The 23057-nt window shown below is 38.3% G+C and overlaps 1 protein-coding gene across 1 annotated transcript; it reads right to left on the bottom strand.

Moving 5' to 3' along the window:
* Positions 1-2970: 2970 nt before the first annotated feature.
* Positions 2971-22122, bottom strand: CIBAR1 (CBY1 interacting BAR domain containing 1). Its single transcript, XM_040546468.1, has 9 exons — positions 21779-22122; positions 20598-20832; positions 18868-18936; positions 14052-14153; positions 12392-12397; positions 9950-10054; positions 8947-9060; positions 7569-7688; positions 2971-4088 (listed from the first exon to the last, which is right to left on the bottom strand). The coding sequence occupies exons 1-9, from the start codon at positions 22105-22107 to the stop codon at positions 4002-4004; spliced, it is 1167 nt and encodes a 388-aa protein (XP_040402402.1). The 5' UTR covers positions 22108-22122; the 3' UTR covers positions 2971-4001.
* Between the last annotated feature and the right edge of the window lie 935 nt (positions 22123-23057).

Genomic DNA, 23057 nt, shown 5'->3' with positions numbered 1-23057 from the left:
CTTTAGTAAGAAATAAAAACTATCCCGATTGAGGAAAAACCTCTGCATCTTCAAAATTCAGGCTTAGTAACTGGTGCGAATACACCGTGGCAATCACAACTGTAATGAGATAGTACTTGGATTACTAAAGAATTTTAGGAAGTTTTTGTAGTTGCCTCTGAAACAAAGACAGCACGCTTGCTACTCGATGATGAAAACTAGTTTTAACCTTTGCTCAGGCAATACCAAAAAAAGCATAGATTCATAGAGCAGTTGAGGTTGAGAAGGGACATGGAAGTCTCCCATTCAACCCCAGTGCTCAAAGCAGGGTCAACTAGAGCATGTTAGTCAAAGCCTCGTGCCTTGGATTTCCAGTATCTCCAAGGACAGAGACCACCACTGCCTCTTGGAGGAGCCTGTTCCAGTGCCTGATCACCCTTGCTGGAGGTCAAACCTTAATTAAAAGTCGTCATTGTTACTAAATTTCATGTAAGCTCTTTAGAAATTAACGAGACAACCCCCTTTTTCATCTATAATTTTTAAAAGGCTAATGTAGCTTCATTTATTGTGCATATTACTTGTCTTCTCTTTTAAGTGCTCAGAAAAAAGCATTTTAAATGAGAATGGTAATGCCAAGTTCGTAGGTGTGGATTCCTCAGCAGAACTTTGATACGGCCAAATTTTAAAGCCTGGATACTTTTTTGCTGACTGGTAGGAACTTTAGAAGTGTGCTGTCCTGAATGCTCCTCTGAATTTAAATGGAATAAAAAAAAACCCTGCTGCTTTTACTTCAGAGTTTCTGTAAAAGTGATCGAAAAGCCAACAGACTGCAGGGAAAATAATAGCATGCCAAAGGGAGCCTCAAAATAAAGTTGCATGTTCTAATCGCGCCATTGAAAACTTTGTTATTTCTGTAAGGTAACATTTTCACTACTAATTCTTGCCTCTATTACCTGCTGTTGTTTTGTAAAGAACGAAAGTGACTATTTTCTCTTCCAGGTAATGTGTAGCAGCTGGAAGAATTTAAAAACACTAAAATAGGGGTTGTCAAATACTGAATATAATTTGGTAAATTTTTTACCGTGCCTCTAGAGTAGCGTTGCTCCATGCACAGGTGCACATAACACGCATTTTTGTAAGAAACAGGATTTGGGGACTGGAAGGATAAGGTAATTTAGAGGGTCATTCGTTGGTCATGTGTGAGATTGTTTTGGAAAAAGCCTACTCCAATGGCATTATCTGCTCAAGAAATTTTGAGTAACTGCTGACAAGTAACTGCTGAAAAGGAATTAATTTGGGGAACGGTAAATTTGTCTTTTACCCTAGTGAATACATGAAAAGGGTCCCAAAGCTTATAATGGCAGAGATCATAATTAAGGCATTTTAAAGCGTTGCTTGTTTGCCCTGTAGCTACTTAATCTTAAATTATAGATGAGAGTTTATGACTGCTCTAGGTTAATCTATGAAATGTCTAATTGATAGACCAGATTAATTTTTTTTGTGAGTTACATAAAGCTCTGCTTCAAAGGATGTACAGATCTGAAGCACAGGGAAATTAGGGAAGGATGCCAATACATCAGTTAATAAGGTTAATAGGATAGTTGATTCTTAATTTTTACCTGTTTTCCAGTTAATATTTTTAATTGGGACGTGTATATATAGTTTGCATTCAATTCTGATTCTGCTTGAATAGGCTGGTACAAGTGCATGGTGTGGTGATAGCGTTCCCTGCTACAAATACTTCAGATGTTTAAGCTTTGGAGGCACTCAGTTTTCAGAGTAAAGGACACATCAATGACAGCAGCCTGTAATTACATGGCGTGAATTGTTGCTCTTCCTTTTTAAGCACCACGCATACAGTAAAAGAGCAACAAAGGAAACGCTGCAATTTGTGCTGTTGATCTGGAATCCATCTGGTTGCCTTAGTTACGCTTAATTGGCAGTTGCTTTTGCTACCATTGTCCAAAAGTTATGATTTAAAGGAGAACAGTCTCTGGATTCAAAAACTAGTAATAGTGATCACACAGGAAGCAGCTTGAGGCATTCAGGAAAGCCGTAACGTATGACAGTCTGGAAAAAAAACTCTTCACAAGAGCTGATACAAGTCTGCATCATCTAGGTGTCGGGACAAAAATGTGCATGAACAAAGGGAGTACTGTCAGTCTTGAAGTAAGCACTTAATCCATCAGAATAATCTTTGCTAAAGTATCTTTAGGTAATGTTTCATTCTGTAACTACATCCTGAATTCTTCTGGTTTTAACATACATTAACTCGTGTATTGGCTTTTTTGTCCCTAGTTTCTAGCTCACAAAATTTCTGTCCAACATTCAAACTTAAGACATATATGCAGGACAAAAAGGTTGCCCAACGCTGTTATTTCTCCCTTTCTGTAAGTCTTAAACTTTTTATGAGGTAGAGAAGCTGCTCAGGAAAAAAAATCCTTTCTGTACCCTAATAATTGATCTTTTAGTTGGGAGTTGACGTGAACACTATTTCATTCCTTATTAAGAATCCCTTTTTCACGACATGGTACAGAAATAATTCCTATTTGCACATACCTAGAGCATACTGATATAGGCATCGAATTAACCAGCTGTTTAGGAAATGGACTACATGACTTGACAATATGAAAGCGAAAAGTGGTGATGATCAGCGATGATACCAATATCTATCTAAGTACCCTACTTGCTGAAATAGAGGGGAATTAGTTACCTAGATACATTCTAGCATTCTGCTAAATTCTGGTCATTACCAGTTCTGGTCGTTTGCTATTTCTGGTCATTAGAATTCTGCTCCTTGTCAACAGTAGGTAAATGATGACAGTCTGTAATTCAGCTGTAAAGCTATTTTCTGGGTTTAAACCAGAACCCTCTATACTGACATTCTCACTTCTGTTTTCCTCACGTTAATTTTTGGCTATACCTGCTTTCTCACCTGTCAAAACAATCGTGTTGCATGCTTTGCATCAGTGAACACACACAGCATCAATATTAAAAAAAGTTATTTCATGGTTTATTTCCTTAACTGAGAGTACTTGGTAACTTGTACTTGAAACTGTGTTCCCAGTTACAGGTTTAAATTCTGGCTTTATACATGTGCTTAACATCTTAAAAACCTTTAAAAATGTTCATTTTTTGTAGTAATGAAAATCTTACACATTTAGCAGATACTAAATCTGGAAATTACACTCAAAATGTGTAATTTCTTGTGTGTTGGATGGAAATGGTAACTGAATCAACTGAAACACAGGAAACAAACTATATATACAGAATATCAATTCATAATAAATGTCAACTATATAAAATATCACCTAATTTTAGTATGAAGGCACTTTTATTAAAAAGCAATACAGTATTAAAACAAGATCCTGGGCTAGGCCCTTAATGCTTCATTGTGTATGTGTAAAGGAATCAAAAGTCATCTTAGACAAGTCTCAGGAAAATAATGAGAGAACAATATGCCCCACTCTGCTTTCTGTAATCCAGGGTGTGTAACGGAATGAAATGTAACAGGAGTGTTACTTTAGGATGGATAAAACCAGTTAGGACAGGTACCACTAGGGGATTTACTAAACCCAAGAGGCGTGTAGCTAGAGAATGTGGTAATATATTGGCAAAGTAACAAGCAAAACCCTTATGTTCATAACTGCTTGTCAGCTTCATGCAGTTTTTCAATGTCACTTGTCATGTAAGTTTAAGCAAATGTGACTGCAGTATAGCACCTATGCGTATCTAATACAGGATACTATTTACATTTTTCATTTTCTAGCTACTGAAATTGTTCACTTGCAGCAAATTTAATTCCATTTCTTTGAAACTGGTCAGTTGTTGTCTGTAGAATACACTCCTATTAGTAGCAATTCTTGCTCCTGTTGGAATTTTAAAAAAATACAACCTCAGGGAAGTTTTTAATATTATAATTAATACATAAAAGCCTTTAGGTAAAGGGAAGTCTTTTCTGTTTTCCAGTCAGTTGAGAAAAAAGACATTCAGAACAGTTTTGTTACGTCTCTTAGTAGCATCTAAAATTCTTCCTCCTCCTCCTCCTCATCTTCGTCGTCATCTTCCTCCTCTTCCTCCTCCTCTTTCCTTGGTGTGCTGTTGGAAATCTAAAATTAAAATTCAACAAAAGTAAATCAAGTATGTGTTTCATCCTGGAGGGAAAACTTCTCTGTTGGCATTTCAAGTCTTGTAGGTTGTGTGTTTGGTGGTGGTGGTCTTTATCCCTTAATCCTGCAATTTACGGTAAAGTGCACCATGCCGACAGAAAGGTAACAGAGCACAAACTAGAAAAACAGTAAATGAATCTGGAAAGCAAAAAATCCCTGTAGTTCTAAAAGCTATTATATGACAGGGAAAGCTATGTAGTAATTGAATTAATGTTGAAAAGCAACAGGGCGTTAGGTTTTTGCTGGGTTGGCTCCCTAGACAGCAGGTTGAAGGTGAGTGTTAATGCATAATCGTATCTCGAAGACATCAAACCTCTTCAGTTAAATGAAAAGCTCAACACTATGCTGCTCTAAACTGTTCCTGAGAATAAATTAGAGAGACTTTACCAGAAGCCTTGGTTCATATATGAACTTGTTTCCCTGACCATCAGTGCTTGCCCTTCAGAGTGGTAACTTAAGTCCTTTTTTGGTTCATCAAATATTAAAAAATATATTAAAAAAGCCAGCTTGCAAGCTTTCATCTGATCTGAAAGGCTCTGCCATCAATACTTTCTTCTAATGAGAGCTCTAATTCCTATTGAAGAGAGATTATTCATAGAAGATAGAACATTTACAATTTAAAGTAGAATACCTTTTTTCCCCTCTGAAAAAAAGGAACATTAAACTCAAGAAAGATAACTATCTAAATCATCTGGAATGCTTTTCAAAAATGATTTTAGGTTCAGCAATTCTTTGAGGGCATCTGCAGCTCTGATGTTTCCTGAGTTTTCTCACATGCAGCTACATATACGAACTTCAGTACTGAAGACAAAACTTGCCCTTTTATTTTCAACCCCTGATTTTAAGGGTTCTTAAAAGCTGGTTATTAAATTCTGACTTGTGAGATCTCTTAATTTATACAGCTATGTATATAACAAAAAAATTTGGTGTGTGCATAAAGCAAACTGTAATTAGTGAACTAATGAAAGCAGAAGAATCCTTAGTGGTGATGATGCTCACAAAATACATGATTTAGCTTTAAGCAAATACTTGGTTGTAAATTTTTGAACTTAACAGAAAATGGAGTTAATCATTAGATGGAACTGGGTTAACTTGAGTGTAAATGCCTAATGCAGCAATTTGTTCTGTGAAAGAAGATAGAGACAATGACACTGATTTGGAATACGAGAGAGAGGAGTGCAGCAAATTGAGCCTGGTAAGGTAGCTTCATTTCAACAGACTCATCTTCCAAGTTCCCTTTTTTTTTTTTTCCCTTCCCCCTCTTTTTTTTTCCTCCTCTATTTAAGAACATCTGAAGTTCTTAAGAGCTTAAATCATATTTCTGAATAAAAGGTGCTACTCTTCTGGAATAAGAGGTGCTAATTTGGGGTTTAAGGCTCTTTCTACTCGCTAGTCAAGTATCTCTGACCACTCTGTAATTAAATAAATAGTAAACTAAATACTTTCACTGATGGAGGTAAGCTGGTGGCTAACCTAAGAAACAAAATGGATCAGAGTAAGGAAAATAAAAAAAACAGGCAGTTTAAATGCATGTCATTTTTGCCATAAAGCTTGAACATACCAGTACCTGAAAATTTAATTTGGATGGCATGTGCTAAATCCTCTGAAAGACAAATACTGTATTATGTAATTCATCCTATCTAATTTGCAGTGTTTTTTCCCCTCTACAGGTTGTTTTTTCTCCCCTTCCCGCAGCCTTACTCTGTGTGGTTTTGCAGACTGCTTACCAGTACTACTTATACTGCTTTAAATTGAAAATTCCAAACTACTGCTTTATGTAGTCAGTAAAACATTGTTAGGATGCATGAAATCAAATAAATATGAAAACTTTGGGAATGAAAGATCCCCAGAAAGATAAAACCAGTCACCCGAAGGCTCTGCTGAAAGCAGCGTTTTTTGCTAGTGAATGTTTGGTGAGTTTCAGAGATTGCAGCCCCTAGTGTAATTCAAGGTGCTGGTTCTGGTGCAAACAGACTATTTGCAGAATCAGAAAGGGCAACGTGTGCGTGTGCGTGCTGAACAAGACGTCTGCATCTTTTTACTGCCCTCTAGTGACTGCATTAAGTAAGGCATTCCACCCTTCTGCTCTCTGTGGATACGTTGCATATAGCACAGTAAGATGACAATATTTTGAAATGTACAGCAGTTTCCCTCTAGGTCTACAAGACCATTTCTCTCAGCTATTTCAGTAAAAGGTTAAGAGAACATGAACACCTAAAATATATAGCTAAAAGAGAGGTCTAGGAGAAAAAGGAAACTTGCAAGTTAGTCAAAATGGAGTCCACACCATCTCTGAGTGCACATACATTCACTGAAGACAGTCACAAAATACAGCTATCTGTGGCACCTCAAAGTAATTACAAATACTTCTATAACACTGATACAATTTTATGGTACTACAGGGAATTCTCAAGGAACGTGGCAACGGATTTCTGACAGCTTTCTCTGGTCTTCAGAAAATGAATGGTTAAATATTTTCTGAAAAAAAAATATATAAACTTGAAATTTGATTGTTTGGTAAAGAGGCAGGGCGTCTTAATCAAAGCCAAAATTGGTCTCCATGCCCTGAAATACAGGATTCTTTTATCTTTTCAGATGGCATGACACACTTTCATCAACAGAGTAACTCAACTGTAATGATCCTTTAAGTGTCGAGAGCAGAGAAGGGGTAATGCAGTGTACAGTGAAGAAACTTTCTACTGTTACAATACCAATGCATCCAAAGAAGGAAGATGGGATGCGTACATTTTACATATGGCCATCTCTGTAACTGAAACACTACCAAGAATCACCTTAGTTACATGACTAAAGCTGCAATAAAAAAATTGATGTCTGTAAGCTTACTGCTGCAAACAACAGTCAAAGATTTTTGCAAGGCAGCTAGGTCAAAAGCAGTGACTCTTCCTCCAGCTGTTTCACTATTTTTTATCATCTTCCTTTTCCTCACCTGCTCTGAATTTTCAGAGCATGGAAAGAAAGGTGTGTAGGTCATTGTTTTGCTTTGCTCTAGGAGGTATCGCTAATCTGAGTCACCATGGGGTAGAGAATCCACAGGTTGGGATCTAGATACTGTGACTAAGAATGTGCAAACGTTACTTAAAGAACAGCACTTCTGTTCCCAAGAAGCTCCTACATCTTTGCTGTACAAGATGCCACAGTCTAATGAAAGAAATGGTATCACTGGAAATGGCAGTTTCAAAAGTGAAAAACATTGCTTAAAAAGGTGTTTTTTTTTTCCCCTCAAAAATAATTAGAAGCTGCATTATTTAAAGTTTAATATTATCATATTATCTTTATGCCTTTGGAATTCTAACTTTGTCCTGAATTCACTGAAGAGAGCAGACTCATTTACATTAGCTAAGGTTCCCCTTAAGACATTCTTTTAATATAGCGACCTGGCATTTAGTTTTTCTTTCTTACCTGTACTGTCTTCAATGAAGATTTTAAGGAGCCAGTTCTTTGCAAGGGGGACTTTGAATTTGCACGAACTATGTCTAAGCGAGACTGATAGTCTGGTGGATAAAGTGAACTCCGAAAAACCTGTTCAAATGAAGAAAGCTGTTACTTTGGTGCCATGATATAGCTTGCAAGTTAACCGTCACCAAGACTGAAGCTAACAAAAATGCAGCATTGGACAATTAGCCCTGCTCTAGATAGATGCATCAGTTGTAGTTTGGAGCGATTGCTTTTAGCTGAAATAACATCCTTGCTCAACCTAAGACATTATCAAAACATTTATGTGCTCCAAGTAAACATTCCTCAGATATGTGAGGGGATTTACAAGTGAAAACTGCAATGGTTTCCCATCAAAATACGGAGCTGAGTTTCAGGCTAACCTAGAGCTATAAACCCCGGCAGCTCCCCTCAGGCTCTCCAGTTCTTGGGAAGATGAACTCTTGCCCCCTTCACAAGCAAATCCTCGCTGCCAGTCACAGCTATATCAGGAATTTTGTCTGAAATGTTCAAGTGATCTGCAGCTCAAGAACTATTTTGGAAACCCTTAGAACACAGGGGAGAATGTGGTATCCATTATACTGACAAGTTCTTTCCATCAACCAAAAAGAGTAAATCATAGGACTAACAGCCTGATACTAAAAATAATAGGACTATTCATGCAAGACCTCATTAATAACATGAAGGAGGAGAGCAGAATTATATTAAGTCAGTATTTTTATGGAAAGTGTATCTTGTCAAATCAACAAGAACTCTAAAATGAGATCAGTAACCTGGCTGTGAAAGGTAAAATACTGACTTAAAGGATATTTTTGAAGTGGCGTCACATGCCCTTTTAATTGTGAAACTACAGCAGTACAAGATTGCCGTGACATACAGCGTTAATAAAAAACAGTGACTGAAAGATTAAAAAAAGAAAACAATTCAGAACAGAAAGATAGAGATTTTTAATGGAGTAATTAGTCTTTAGATGATCTTATCAGAGTAGTGTAACATTCTGTCGTACTGTGCCATCTTTACAGCAAGATTCACTGCAGAGGTGTTCTTTAAGTACTGCGATTAGCTGACCTTGGAATGGCAATTAATTTAGGAGAATTCTGTTATCTATTGTTGTGAGAAAGATTAGATGAGCACTGTGGTTCCTGTCTGCTTCTAAAATCTCAGAGTTTATAAACCTGTAGACCTTTATTTTATTGGATAAATACAAAAAAGGCCTTAGTGTAAATGAGAAGTTTGTTCTGGGAACCTGAAGAATAACGTTGCATGGGACATGTATACCACCGAAGTATGAGAAGTGTCTTTATGTAGTAAGTAAACTGAAAAGCAAATCTTAAATTACTCTTACCTCTAAATCTTCGTTTTCATCAATATTTTGGATATTTTGGTAGGCAGCAGTATAAATCTCTAAAGCTTTCCCATGGAATAACATTTCAATGGTTATAAACTCAGAAAATATGTTCTAAAAACAAATAAGAACAAAGTTTTCTTAATGCTATAGAGTATATTCTACTTGAAATGCCAGGGACTTTTTCTGTATTGATAAGTATCTTTTTAACTTATGGGGGAGAGATTAACTGTAAACTTTTTACATACTTATAATTTACAGATAATTATGTGTTTTTTGTAATAAAATATATATATGTAAAAGCTCTTATTGATATGTTCAGAACTCACACAATCTTTTTTGTATTAATCTAACATCAGATACTGGCTGATTTGGTGTTTTTTTTTTTTTTCTTCAACCATCTCTCCTATTCCCATTCACCATTCCTTCCAATTTATTTATCGTTTTTTATTAAAAAATAAATCTCATTTTTATAATTAAATTTGAGGTCACATAATTTAAATGTTTTTCAATTACTGTAGTTTTTGGGACTTGAGCCACTTCACGTTTGAGATAAAGAAAGAAATGAAAGCTTTGATTATTTGTTGTCACTAAGCATTTGGTGGTTTCTGCACTGCAGCAATCTACACAAATTCTAGCATGTAAAATATATTATTTACTTATCACTGTTTCTGTTAATTTTGCTGATATTAATCCACACATCATTCTACTACTAAATGCAGCTACCAGTGAAGTAGAATACAGCAACTGTCAGAAACTGCAGATACTACACCATCTAATATAAGAAAATTTGGAATTCAAGAACCTGTAAAAAATAATGAACTGATTTTCAAATTGCAAAGCTCAGGATGTTTGGATTACAAAATAGTCAATATCACAAGCTTTGTATTTATGTAGGCATAAATTAATACTAACTGTTGCTTAATCTTGCCAAAGAGTAACTATAATAAACGTTATGCAAGATGAAGTGTGATGTTATATACTGGAATGTGAGCAGACCTACTTTTATGTCCTTTATTTTCTGTTTCTCAAAATTATCAATTGTTTCCTCTAACTGCCGGGTTGTTCGAGTTGCGTCCAGTGAAGCTCTCTGTAGTTCACTTTCAGCCTGGTAAAGGAACACAAAGGTGAAATTAGTTCTGTATTTGATACAAAGTCATTTGCTATATAATTGCTCTGAAACCTTTGAATCTGGATTTTCAAAATACTACATTTCTGGATTACTGTGTCTGTAAATGTGTTTGTAGCTTAATAAAGATGTCTCCTATGGTGTTGCAGTTTTGATCTGAAACATGAGAAATGACTAGCTCCAGGCAATCAGGAAAGTCTCATTGCCCTACCCATTTTCTAAATGCTTATCTGCTAATTCTGCAGATCCAGCCCAGACACGATCTGACCACACAGTGACTGGGCTCAGGGAATTAGCCCAGATGGGTAAACCCACAAGGGATTACACTTCACAAAAAGATAATTTTTTAGAGCTAATAATAAGGGAGAAGGCAGGAATGCACAGGGCAGAGTGCTGGAAAAGCTGACAGTGTTACCCTTTATTTTTCAGTGCAGACCAACCTGTTGTGTCTAGAACAGATCTTTTCCAGTGCCACACACTGAACCTTGTCTAAGGTTTTATACAGTCTTTAGACAGTAAAGCAGCAGCTGGAACAAATGCACTTCTACCATAAGTATCTCAATCCGTAGACTAGAGCCAATGTAATTTTTAGATCAAAAAGCGTTTCGTGTAATTTATATTTTTAATATTTTATATAAAATGTAACTTATATAATTATTTTATAAAAATATACTCAACAGGGCATTTGAAAAAGATCACACAAGCCAAGTACTAATGCATAAATACAGCTTCTCTTACTGTGCTACTACAAAAAGCATTTAGGATGTGTATTTTAATTAGATATAAGTGAACTTCATAAAATGCACAGTACCATTTAAATAATGATATTTTAAACTATTCTGGATAAGTAATCTCAAGTCTCAGAACTGTGTAATATTACAAAAAAATGATGTAAAGATCTAAAAGCTTGCACTTAAACTGCAACATTTGGGTCTAAAATTACTTTATTTTCCATAAATTACTGGTCAAACATCATGGACTAGTCAAGACAGTCTTTACTTACAGTCTTTACTTTCCTGAGAGTATCATCAGGAATCTATTCTGCCCAGGGATTTGGAAATGGTATATGGATTAACCACTTGTGTCCTATCATCAAGATGGAGGACTCTTCCCATTTCTCCAACACTGTATCTTGGGAGGAACTTTTTTTTTTTTTAATTGAGTGCTACAGCATGGAAATAGACATCACAGGCCCAGTTCCCACAATCTAGTTTTACTGTTACGAATGTATCAAAAACACATGCATGTTCTGTCACTTTTTTCTTTAAAATCTGCAAATCTCTTATTACAGGTTTACCTACCTGAAACAAGTACCAAAAGTCTGCATACGCACAATTCTACCATTACTTGGCAAATAAAATTGGTAGCGATCATAAAATGGATTGGGTTGGGACCTTAAAAACCTCCTAGTTCCAGCCCCACCCCCCTGCCATGGGCAGGGATGCCACCTGTGAGATCAGGTTGCCCAAAGCCCCATCCAGCCTGGCCCTGAACACTTCCAGGGAGTGTTCAACAACCACAACTTCTCCGGGCAACCTGTTCCAGTGCCTTACCACCCTCAGAGTAAAGAATTTTTTCCTAATATCTAATAGAAATCTCCCCTTTTTTAGTTTAAAACCATTTCCCCCTTGTCCTATCATTACACCTCCTGATAAAATGTCCCTCCCCAGCTTTCCTGTAGGCCCCCTTGAGGTACTGGAAGGCTGCATGAGGTCTGCTTGGAGCCTGCCAGGCTGAACAACCCCAGTTCCCTCAGCCTGTCTTCACAGGAGAGGTGCTCCAGCCCTCTCAGCATCTTCGTGGCCCTCCTCTGGACCTGCTTTAACAGGTCCCCATCTTTCTTATGCTGGGGGTCTCAGGGCTGAACGCAGCGCTCCAGCTGGGGTCACATCACAGCAGAGAATCCCCTCCCGTGACGTGCTGGCCATGCTTCTTTTGATGTAGCCCAGGACAGTATTGCATTGTATGTATTCCATCAGGTCACGTGCTCATCTCCTTTCCTTGATTTTGTCCAAAGCACAGGAGGGAAATAGAGTAAGAGACGACATTTTGTGTTTTCTCAATTACTACAATCACTCACTCTCAGTAAAGGAAGGCAGCTGCTATGCATAAGCAGCCATTACATATGCAAACACAGTATGTTATTTCTATGATAATCAAATGTATCTTCTTGATCCATCTTAAATAGAGTGGCCAGATGCGCGCAGATGATTTGGGAAAGGAATTTTGTTTGTTGTAGAGTGAAATGTTTGAACTTGCAGAACCTGCATAGTTTGCACAGCAGCAGTTTAGTATTTTCTCTTCTGAAGCACTCACCTGTGACTGGAAATATTAGTAAAGGAAACAAATGGCAAAATTATCAATATTCATAAAAGTAGCTGTTTCTACTTGCAATTGTTATATATTCTGAAGTATTTACCTGAGGTATTTGAAACTTCTGTATACTTGGAGGATGTTACTATTATGTTGTCTGAAGCCTCCTGTTACAAGTCATACAATTTGTTATGGCTTTTGTATAAACAGGGCAGCTGTTTGTCTTGGACTGACATTTTGGTTATTTACTTTTTTTTTTTTTTTTAATTCAAACAACCTAGGTAGACCATTTCAGAAAAAAAAATCTGATTTTAAAAAATCATTTTTATATTAAAATATAGACATACACATCTGACAAGGTTTACTTTACAAAGCTGTACTACCCCTATGCTTTTTAAGACAGGCTTGAAATCTGGAAGTGAGAACAGATCCTTTGCTATCTGTGGCCGAAGCTGTTAGCTACTGGAATATCATCATTGCGCATGAAGAACAGAACCACTGCTGGAGCCTAACACCTGTGCTATCATCAGTGAACGTGGTGAAGCCTCACAGATCTAAAAGGTGGCCTGCAAACATCCCCAAAAGCACACAAACCTATTCCAGTCACACTCGAATTGTATGTTCCCTCTTTGGGAACAGGGGCAGGGACTGGATCTAAGCTGGTGCAATATTAGATATTGCGTTAGATAGGAGCTGGGCAGTGTGGCAGAGAAATGATTGAGAAGTGATTGTGGCAGAGAAATCACTTGATTTAACTAATTTGATTAGTAATAAATAGAAATTCTTTGGCAGAGGGAAAAACAGAATGCAATTCTCCTGGGTGGCGTTTGACCATCACAATCATTTCTCTTTTTCTGCTGTCCCATGCCCCACTCGCTAGAAAGATCATCATTTCTGAAATAAAGGTGATGAAATCCTGCAAAGAATAGCACTGCTTCACTATGCAATCCTGAGTCCAATGCTCGGGGTGTAAGAAAAAATAAACAGCACATGGTCATGAACTTAAATGCTGTATCATAATATAGAGGCACCAAGGGACTGAACCAGGATTGCCCCAAAGACCTTTATTCTGTCATTCCCTAGAATCTGACTGACTCAGAATTTAAAACTTCAATGACATTTTAATGAAAATTTTGTAGAGGCTTAATTTTTCCCTCTGTGATACAGAATAATATACTGGGGAGGGTCACTGGTCTCTTCAGAGGAAGAGTAGTCTGGTAGAGTATTCTACTAGCAGAATTACAGCTTTTCCCATCACACAAATTCACACCCTGTCTAGGTACAAGGAAGCACAACCACCAAAAGGGCAAATGTAAATATAAAAATAAAAATCCACAGAAGTTAAAAAAGAGTGTCCGATTCCACTTACTTTCAAAACCTGCCAATATCTTAGATGGAATCTATGCCTACCTCTCCGGAATAAACGTATCAAATACTTCACAGTTTCTTTTCAGTCAAAAAGGGATTGTGTAACAAAGCAGCTATTAAAAGCTATACCTCATTATCACAAAGTTTAAGAAAAGTTACTTGGATTCAAAATCAACATAGTCCTGTAAAATTATTTAAATAGTCCCTCTGAAAAAGCAATTTTCTACTGCTTTCTAAATACAATTGCTGTAACATTTTAGAAATATTTCTTATAGTCACTAGAAGTGCAGGATACAATAATGTGTCGATCTGACGGGTTCCGCTGACGTGTCTTTTCCAGTTGAGATAACTGCTTGGCTTCTCGATTCTTTGCTGTTAAAGTTGCTTTAAGATCATCCTGGAAATAAAATGGTTTAGATATTTTCTTACATTTTCTATTTCAAACATATGAAATGCATTTTTCGTCATACAGGGATTGCCTAGAAAACATGAACAAAACATCTGCTTTAAACAAAACCAGATTTTACTGATCTTACCCTTAAATGATCCCCTAAAAGATAAGGCAGCGGAGACCAAGAGAGTTTAGCGCCTTGCATAACTCTCTGTAGAACACACTACAATTTAAAAAGTGAAGAAAGAATTTTGCAGCTTTTCAGGAAAAGTACAGTAGACAGTCACAAGCTGAGGCCCCCAAAGGTGTAAGAAGACAGGGCTATTCTAGTTCAGCAATGGAATAAAGTTGGCATCTAGAACTAAAAAGCAACATCTAACAAATCGGTAAGGAAAAAAAAAAAACCAGCAGTCAATACAAAGAAGAAATTATGAAGAACAGAAAACTTCTACAAAGAGCTTAAGATACCATAGAAAATCCATGGCTGAAGCAGTTACATATGCAGCGAGCAAGGTGTTTAAATACATGTGGAACAAAATACATCCAAGTAATGATGTGGCTGGAGAAGAAACTTATTGATATAGAAACACACTGCTGATAAAGGTTTCCGCTCTTCATTTCTGAGGGAGAAACAGGCTATATGATGATTTCAGAATGCTTATATACAGCTTTCAAGTTCTTGTTCATGCTATAAAACTCTGTTTTGCAGTGTGGCATACATGGAAACTACAATTTTCAGTCAGATATGCATCCTTCCATTGCCCCGGTAGGAGAGATGTCACTAATTTTGATGACCCTAATTTAAAGGAGCAGTACCTTACGACAAGCAGACAACCCAGAGGAATCAGTTTAACCAAATCTACCCGAGGCAGCCAGTGGATGGACATTTCAGGCCATCAGTCCCTCTAAAAAGAACTCTTCCCATTCATCTATAACTCTGGAATGGAGTAGATTGAAGTGTCCTAATGCTCTTAAAACTATCATCTCAGGAAGTTGTCTGTGCTCCTTCCTGGGATTCCAGAATTTTATCATGGTTGCAGATCTCCTTCTCCTGGCCTGGAAAGACCTGCAACCAGGAACGTCTCTCTTCCAAAGTTCTGGGATCCTGTGACCAGATCACAGATGTCAATGACAAACACAAGCCTGCCAAGTTTCGAAGTGCTGTGTGTTTCTTCAACAACGAGTCTGCACTGAGGTCAGCATCACAATAAGGAGTTTCTTCTTAGTTTCTGTCCTTCCTGCCTGTTCATATGTCCTCATGTATAGGACTGTTATTTTGCTTTGACTTTAGGGACACAGAGCTGGTCTGTGGTAATAAAACACAACCACAACTTTAGACTATCAAAACTAATTTTGCTTCTCTTCTTGCAAAAAGGAAGTTACAGCACCTTTTGGGTCATCTGAAAGACTGCTGGAGAGGGCTTTCTCCTTTATGAAAGCCATGCAGCTGCAAGAACAGCAATAATAAATATATTTTTAAAGGTCTACATTTCAAATTAAAGGTACAGAAAGAGAACAGGCAAAAAAAAAAAGTATATTTTTGCCACAGAACACAGCTGTTTTGTATCTAATAGTCACAGCTGAATGCTTGGTGTTACGTAACGAGTGGACCCCATTACCAGCACCAACTGCCTCAGCCCATTTACAACAGCCACTCCGAATTAACACTTGGCTCAAAGGGCTCTGACCTCGCTCCAAAGTGGACTTGAGAATGGTGACGAAACCATTAGTTACCATTATAAAATTCAGTATTTTTTTCTAGCACATAGTAGCTTTGGAAATGCCTACAGGACTGCACTGTTCCCTTCTCTACTTCTGTTCTTTGCAGCAACAACAGCTACCAAATATGCTTCTCTGTGCTTGCCAGAGACTGACAAAGATGTGGTGCTACTGTGGTGCAGCTTTACAGATATTTTGGATGTACAAAAGTAGGGCACAGTTACATACATATTTTATCCTGGATGTAGGAAAATTGAAAAGGGTGCAGAAAGAGCCATAGAAATATTCAAAAGCTAGGGAAGATGTCATCATGGTGAAAGGATTAGGAGTTGAGATATTTAGCTAACTGAAAAGAATGAAAAAATGGTTTTACTAGCATCTAAATACCTTCACCCAGAAGAAAATAAGGTATCATAGAGCTCTTTAATCTTAGTGGAACATAAACACCAAAGATTATGAGAAATCCTTCATTTAAAACAAAACACCACAAACATCAAGGAACCACTAGCTAAATACCACAAACAGTGGTAATACCACAAACAGTGGACTCCTCCAGTGTCTTCAGACCAAGACTGGATGTGCTTTTGGAAAACATGCTTTAATTACATCCAAGGAGAAATGGGATGGAATGTAATTGCCAGGGAAATAAGGGTTAGATACAGAGAATATTAAATTGCTCATAGTTCCACTGGCTTTAAACTATGCATTTAAGTCACATCGAAGAACTCTGTTCAGCCATCTCATTTCAAACCATACAGAAGTACAGCTACAGCCACCAGATGATGAGCTGGCAGATCCTCGCCACTGTACTGTTACCTGCTTTAGTCACTGAGGTTATTAAAGCAAACCAGTCCTTCCTTCTGCAGGTGGATCACCTTGATTTTATGATGTCCTGTTTTACACAGAGAAAAGGAACCAGGAACAGAATTGCCAAAAAGCAGAAAATGAAGATTGATGTGTAGAACAACGAAACAGAAACAAATCCTAAAATCCTATACTGAAGCTGTATTACAGGCCAAGAATACTACACTTGCTTCCACTGAGGCTGCCAAAACCTTCCCCAAAGAGATACTCAACGTAATAAACGCATAAACATACGATTCAAACAATTTTACTGCTTTAGCAGATAAAGGATAAATGCATTCTGATTGACCTGGACCTCTTTAAAGCAAATAGCACCTCAGGAAACAGCAACACTTCTTTTTAGATACAGCATGAAAGCAGTTTGTGTATACCATGGAACAGATCCAGCAAGAACATCCCCTTTGTAAAAAGTGCCACAATGATTTGTTGTACCTGGTTTACTTGAGCAGTGAATGTAAAGCAGTCCTGCAGCTAGCACCCTGTGCTAGTTTTATGTAACAAAACTTCCTTTTGTCACTAAAAACATCCAACTGTTGGATGATAAAAGACCAGCCAGCTGAGGTTTTAACCAAAGTTTATAGTAATGGGCAGGAAAAAAAAAAAAAAGCATGGCCTACATCTTTAGGAAAGTCTCTCTTAGTTCAAAGGTGTGTTGTTGTAATTGTTAACCCCACTTACAGCTCAGGAATGCTCTTGGACTCCTCACTGTAGCTAAGACAAACATCATGTAATACTTTCTAGCGTTCCAAATGGCAAAGACAACAGGAAATGCCACTCATTGTTCCAAGGCATGACCTGGCTTCAGTTGGTGCTGTCCTCAGCATTTACAGGCTACCAGTGGCAATGCAGGACACCTGAGGGCACGATTTCACTGCTTCCAATGCAACAAGCACCCCTGTGGCGTTCTGCAGGTCTCGTTAGCCCTCATCACATGGAACTTGTCTCCCACTGGCAGTATTTACGATGTACAGAATACTCGGGCCCAAGTTCTAGGTCTCTCCAACTGGGTCTCAGAGTGACTATTAAGATATTACGTTCTACAATCCAGACCCTATAGTCTACAGCTTTCCTACAGACCACAAGCGGTTCCGCGCAAGTGCGGGAAGTATCCTTCACAACTGCTTCTCTACCAACCAAGCTGGATAGCTAGGCAGCGAAGCAAACACTGTGCTCACTTCTTCACCATACAAAAAAGAACGAAAACAGGAAAAATACTACAGTTTGAGATGCAATGCCACAGTGTGCTCAGATTAAATATGACGAGCACACTAGGATTTCTGTATGTAAAATGCCATCAAAAGTTGATCCTTTTACTTTTCTATTTATAGAGACTATGATAAAGACATACATGTCAATTAGAGATTGTTTGCAGGATGAAGGCAACCTCTACGTAATATACCTAGTATACAAATATTACAGGGAACTTGCTTTCATCCCATAAGCTAGTATCTGCTTACGAAAATTTGCTTGTTCAAGGAAAACTAGCTGTCCTTCCCAGAGGAAAGAACTTTGCAGCCATTTTGTGGCTACATACACTACTTCCAGAATATAATAAAGAGAATTCACTTATTTTTGTATCTTCAGGTCATCCCGATGACTCCGCAGGATGGCGACAAGATTCACGCCACTACCTATTTTCTATTTTTATTATTTATTCAGTTTCAAAAGGAGTCTTCTACGTAACAGACTTCAGTGTAGAATGCAATTCTAAGTTAGAAAAGCTGTCAAGGGCAGCATACAGATGACTATGGGCCAAAAGCGTTACATGTAATCCATCTTTTGGAACTATGAATAAAAATAGTACGATTTTAAAAAAAGAATGACAATATTTATAAAGAAAACATCTTCCACCTGAATTTCCACTATCCAGGAAGCTTCATTCACACTATCCATATTTTTTTTTCCCAAAGCTTTTGCTTGGGCTCCAATAATCTGAATATCCTTGACCTCACATCAAAGCTTTTTCCTCCAGCACATATACAGCTTCAATCCAGATGTATCCTCATATAATTTTTTATTTACACTGGTTAATGCAATATGAAAAATCACAACCACTCCCCCACTGCAAAGTAGAAATTTGAACTGAGTGGCCGGAGCACAACAGTGTACTTTGAGAGAAAACACACGTTCAACCTACCCTTTTAAGTTTCACTATGGTCCCATAACTTTTCAGAGGTTCAACAACTTTGGCTTCAAGCCTGTCAACCTACAAAAGAAAACACAAGGTCACTAAAATCATCTGCATTGTTTGATATGCAGAAACAGGAGGTGGTTCATTTACTAGTCACTAGACTTATTAGGAATGTTGTCAGCCAAAATCTACGTTGGCTGTGCAAACATTCCTCCTTTACTCCACTCTACCTATGCACTGTCAAACAATGTAATTTAAACTACCAATGGGATAGAGTGGAATAGCAGAAGAGTCTTTAAATGAAGCACACGACATAGACATACCAAACAATCTGCCCGTCTCACTTATGCTTCCACCTGTTGTTTAAGAATCTCACGCCTCAGCATTTACGTACCTAGCACTGCAGCTGAAAACCAGAAATGGATAATCCTTAGAAGCTGATTTTCTCTTTCTTACATTGTTAATACATATGAAAAGCGTTACTGTGACGCACAAAAGAAACAGGACAAAGATTACTGAGTTGGTTTCCATGAGCAAATGAGAACTTGATTTAACGGCTAGAAGCTCTCATTTCCCTTGCTTCCTCTGCCTTTTTTCATTTGAAGTGCGGTGGTGGTTTGAGGACAGGCACGGTAGGAGGATTTAGGCCAACTACCAGTTTGTAAAAACACACTTAGAAATGTAAAGATGCAAACTCAAGTTGTTGCATGGGTACCTAACATTGACTGAAATTACAGTCATCATTTAAAGGTGAAAACAGATTATGAGATCATGCTTTATAACTTTGTATATATCCTCAGCCATAATATAAATTTACCCTGTTAATAGATGGATAAATTACTATCATATCAATTAAAGCATAATGGCTTCCTTGTGGCTCAGCTGGAGCCAGAAGCATAAAAGCTTATGAAAAAAACAACAAAAAACTCACACTATCCACATCCTTGGATTTCATATTACTTCCTAAGAATCCATCCCTAAGTACATTGTAAAAGACATATGGTTATTTTCTAAAAATGTTCTCTTTAGTAGACTAGATAGTTCATAGATTAACTTAATTTACAAGTCTTAATTAATCTTTGTTAATATAGAAAGAGTTGGACTGTTTCCTTTTTTGAAAAAAAAGTGAAAACATCAAGAATGTCAAACACTTCAGTTTCTTTTCCTTTTGTATACATAATTATAATGCTTCTTAGCTTCTCAAAGCTATGAATGGTCCTGTTGACACACATCCACATCAAGTTTGTGCTTCAAGTGTTGAAATGCAACCTCACAGAAATTGACCATGGTCCCTGACAGCACCTGAAACTGGCTCTCAGAGTGCCCTGTGAAGGATTCTCTTCCACACAGCTTCTGATAACAGATTCAGCAAAAGGAAAATGTTGCTACACAACTCAAGTCACGAAAACTAAAACCAAAACACTTTATTAACCGTAAATTGTAATCCAGAATGTGAGACTGATAAAAGGCTTGCCCTGTCTCAAACTCTGAGCATTCATGTGCATACTTTCACTGACTTCAACAGGATTAATTGCAGGCAGTTTTCACTAAAGTTATTAGCAGAGCAAACTACGAATTATTTGGCAACCTATCCTGCTCTACCACTGATATATTTGAAAGTGGTTTCTTCCATGCTTCTCTTAAGATTACAGAGTGTATTTTACCCCTTTTAATCACAGATAAGTAACTGAAAAGTTCAGATGGCAAACACAACATGTACAGCTTTAATTTTGTACCTCTGCCTGGCGATAATCCTGAAGTCTGGAAAATTCATCTGCAAAGTTTTTCAGTCCAACTTTTAAGTTTGGTGTCTCTGTGGCTGCATATGCATATATTTCATTTACTAGAAGATCTGCTTTGTCTCGTAGTCTGGCAGTTTTACGTACATATCCAGCAAATATTTGGCACAATTCACCAAAATGTTTTTCCACATTTGAAACGGCATCTTGTATTTGTCTAGTCTGATTGTCCCTAGATACCAAAGAAAATGAAAAATTAGAAGGGGAAAAATGTTTACAACACATACATCATAAAAACTGTATAATTACATTGTGAATAATTTGTAAGTGATTTGAACATCTCATTTTAGTGTAAAACAAACCTACTTTTAAAAAGATAACATCCTAACAGTCTAATGTAGCATGCGCTTATGTAAGTAACAGCAACAACAAAGTAGGATTTATACTTAAAGATCCAATAGGGGAAAACACAAATCACAAAAATCACCTCAGAAGTCTTCATATTGTGGTTTAGCAAAAGCTCATCATTACCGTCAGAGTTAATTACTAACATAACAGTGCCAACATCTGCAGGTCTCAAAGAAGACAGGATTAGATAGCTTCCTGCAAGTGTCTGTAATCTACAGAAACAAGTCAGTGGTTGGAGAAATCAGGCAACAGAAGGGAAATCAGTAAAGGTATTACAGAATCTTTGTATCGCAACGCATGAAAATCAGAAGAATGGGAAGAAATGTAATACTTTAAGACTTAACAATGCAGTCAAACGAACACCATTCCTCAGGAATTCTTCAGGAAAAAAAAAATCAGAAAAAAGTTCTGCTACAGGCAAAGACCCAGTTATGTTATTTCAGAGCAAGCAGTCTAACAGACCGCTCAGAAGAGGGCTTGTTCTTTCACACTAAGACAAAAATCTCCAAATTATTCAGTCCTCCGACCTGAACCCCAGCGACCAGGGCTCCGGGAGGCGACTGAGGGCAGCACGGCAGAAGCCGACCCCCTCTTGCCGTTTGGGGGATCGGGCCGGCCCCACGGACCCCCAGTCCCGCACCCTGGCACCGGGATCCGCCCGCTTAGGCCCAGCCAGGCCTTCTCCTCCTTCTCCTTCTCCTCCTCCTCCTCCTCCTCCTCGCCACAGGAACCCCAGAGCCGCCCCCTGCCTCCCCTCACGCCGCCGTTACCTGGCGTCCAGGCCACGGCCCAGCATCATCATGGCGGCGGCGGCCCGGCGGGAAGGAGGGCGGGCAGCGGGCGGGCTCGGCGTGCGCTCGGTCTCCTTGGACACCAACCTCCGCCCGCCCCGGCCCCGCCTCGGCGCCCGCAGCGGGGCCTTGAGGCTTTGAGGCCGTTCGGGGTGTCCTCGGGAACCTTGGGGTGCCTCTGGGATCAGGCTCCAGCCGGCGGAACGACCCCCGCAGTGCCCCGGGGGTCCTGAGGCCCGAGCCCGCCGGCCCAGCTGGCCCTCAGGAAGGTGCAGCGCTGCGGCTCGGCCTGTGCATGGGCAGAGCATGAAGGGTCGGGGCTTTCTCTTAAAAATAAAATTTAATGAAATAAACTCATTTGTGTGCAGACCATTGTCTCTTTCTCTCCTTCTCTCTCTCTCTCTCTCTCTTCTCTTCTCTCTCCCCTTCTCTCTCTCTCTCTCCTTTCTTTCCTTCTTTCCTTTCTCTCTCTCCTTCTCTCATTATTTCTCTCCCTCCTCCTTTCCTTCTCTCTCTCCTTTCTCTCTTTTTTTGAACATCTAGGCTTGGCAGTCACCAGCAGTAGCAGGGAAAGAGCCCACCTGCCTGCAGCCTTGCAGGGAGTGCTGCCTATGACAGGCAGGCATGGGGAGAAATGGTGTGGGTCACCAAGAATGGTCTAAAAAACTCCACAAAACAGCAACAAAAATCCTCTCTGTAAAGCTGCTGTATTGGGAGTGTGACTCAGAGGGACTGTGTGGGCATTGCTGGAGAAACGAGACAGACAGCAAAGGCCCAACAGGTATTACGCTAGACAAGTGCAGAAGAGGCTCTAAAAGAAGAAAGTCAGGAATCATGCTGTATCAAGTGTAAATCCACTCCAAAACAAAGCAATGCATGAGTGTTAAGTATTTACACATGTTCTCATATATGAGAAAATTCTACAGGTTTACCTGAGTCCATGCATGAATTGAAAGTGAGCTCGTTAAAGATTTGGCTACTTCATCAATTTAAAGCTGTTAAAAGTATTTTATTTTATTTTATTTTATTTTATTTTATTTTATTTTATTTTATTTTATTTATTATTTTCTAATTTTTATTTTAAGATCAAGCCAGTTAAACTGAAGCTTCAATTCAGCTAAAGCAAGCCACTCATTAAACAATGAGGATGCAAGTAGTGGTTCGAACAACTAAGCTAGAACAAAATGGTGCAGTTTTATCCTGAGGAAAATTTGTGAAATCAGTAATAAAACTCACTGCCAAAGTTTGTAGCCCTTAT

This window comes from Cygnus olor, chromosome 2 (assembly GCF_009769625.2).
Source record: "Cygnus olor isolate bCygOlo1 chromosome 2, bCygOlo1.pri.v2, whole genome shotgun sequence".
Classification (NCBI taxonomy): Eukaryota; Metazoa; Chordata; class Aves; order Anseriformes; family Anatidae; genus Cygnus; species Cygnus olor.
This window is presented reverse-complemented; position numbering and strand designations above follow the sequence as displayed.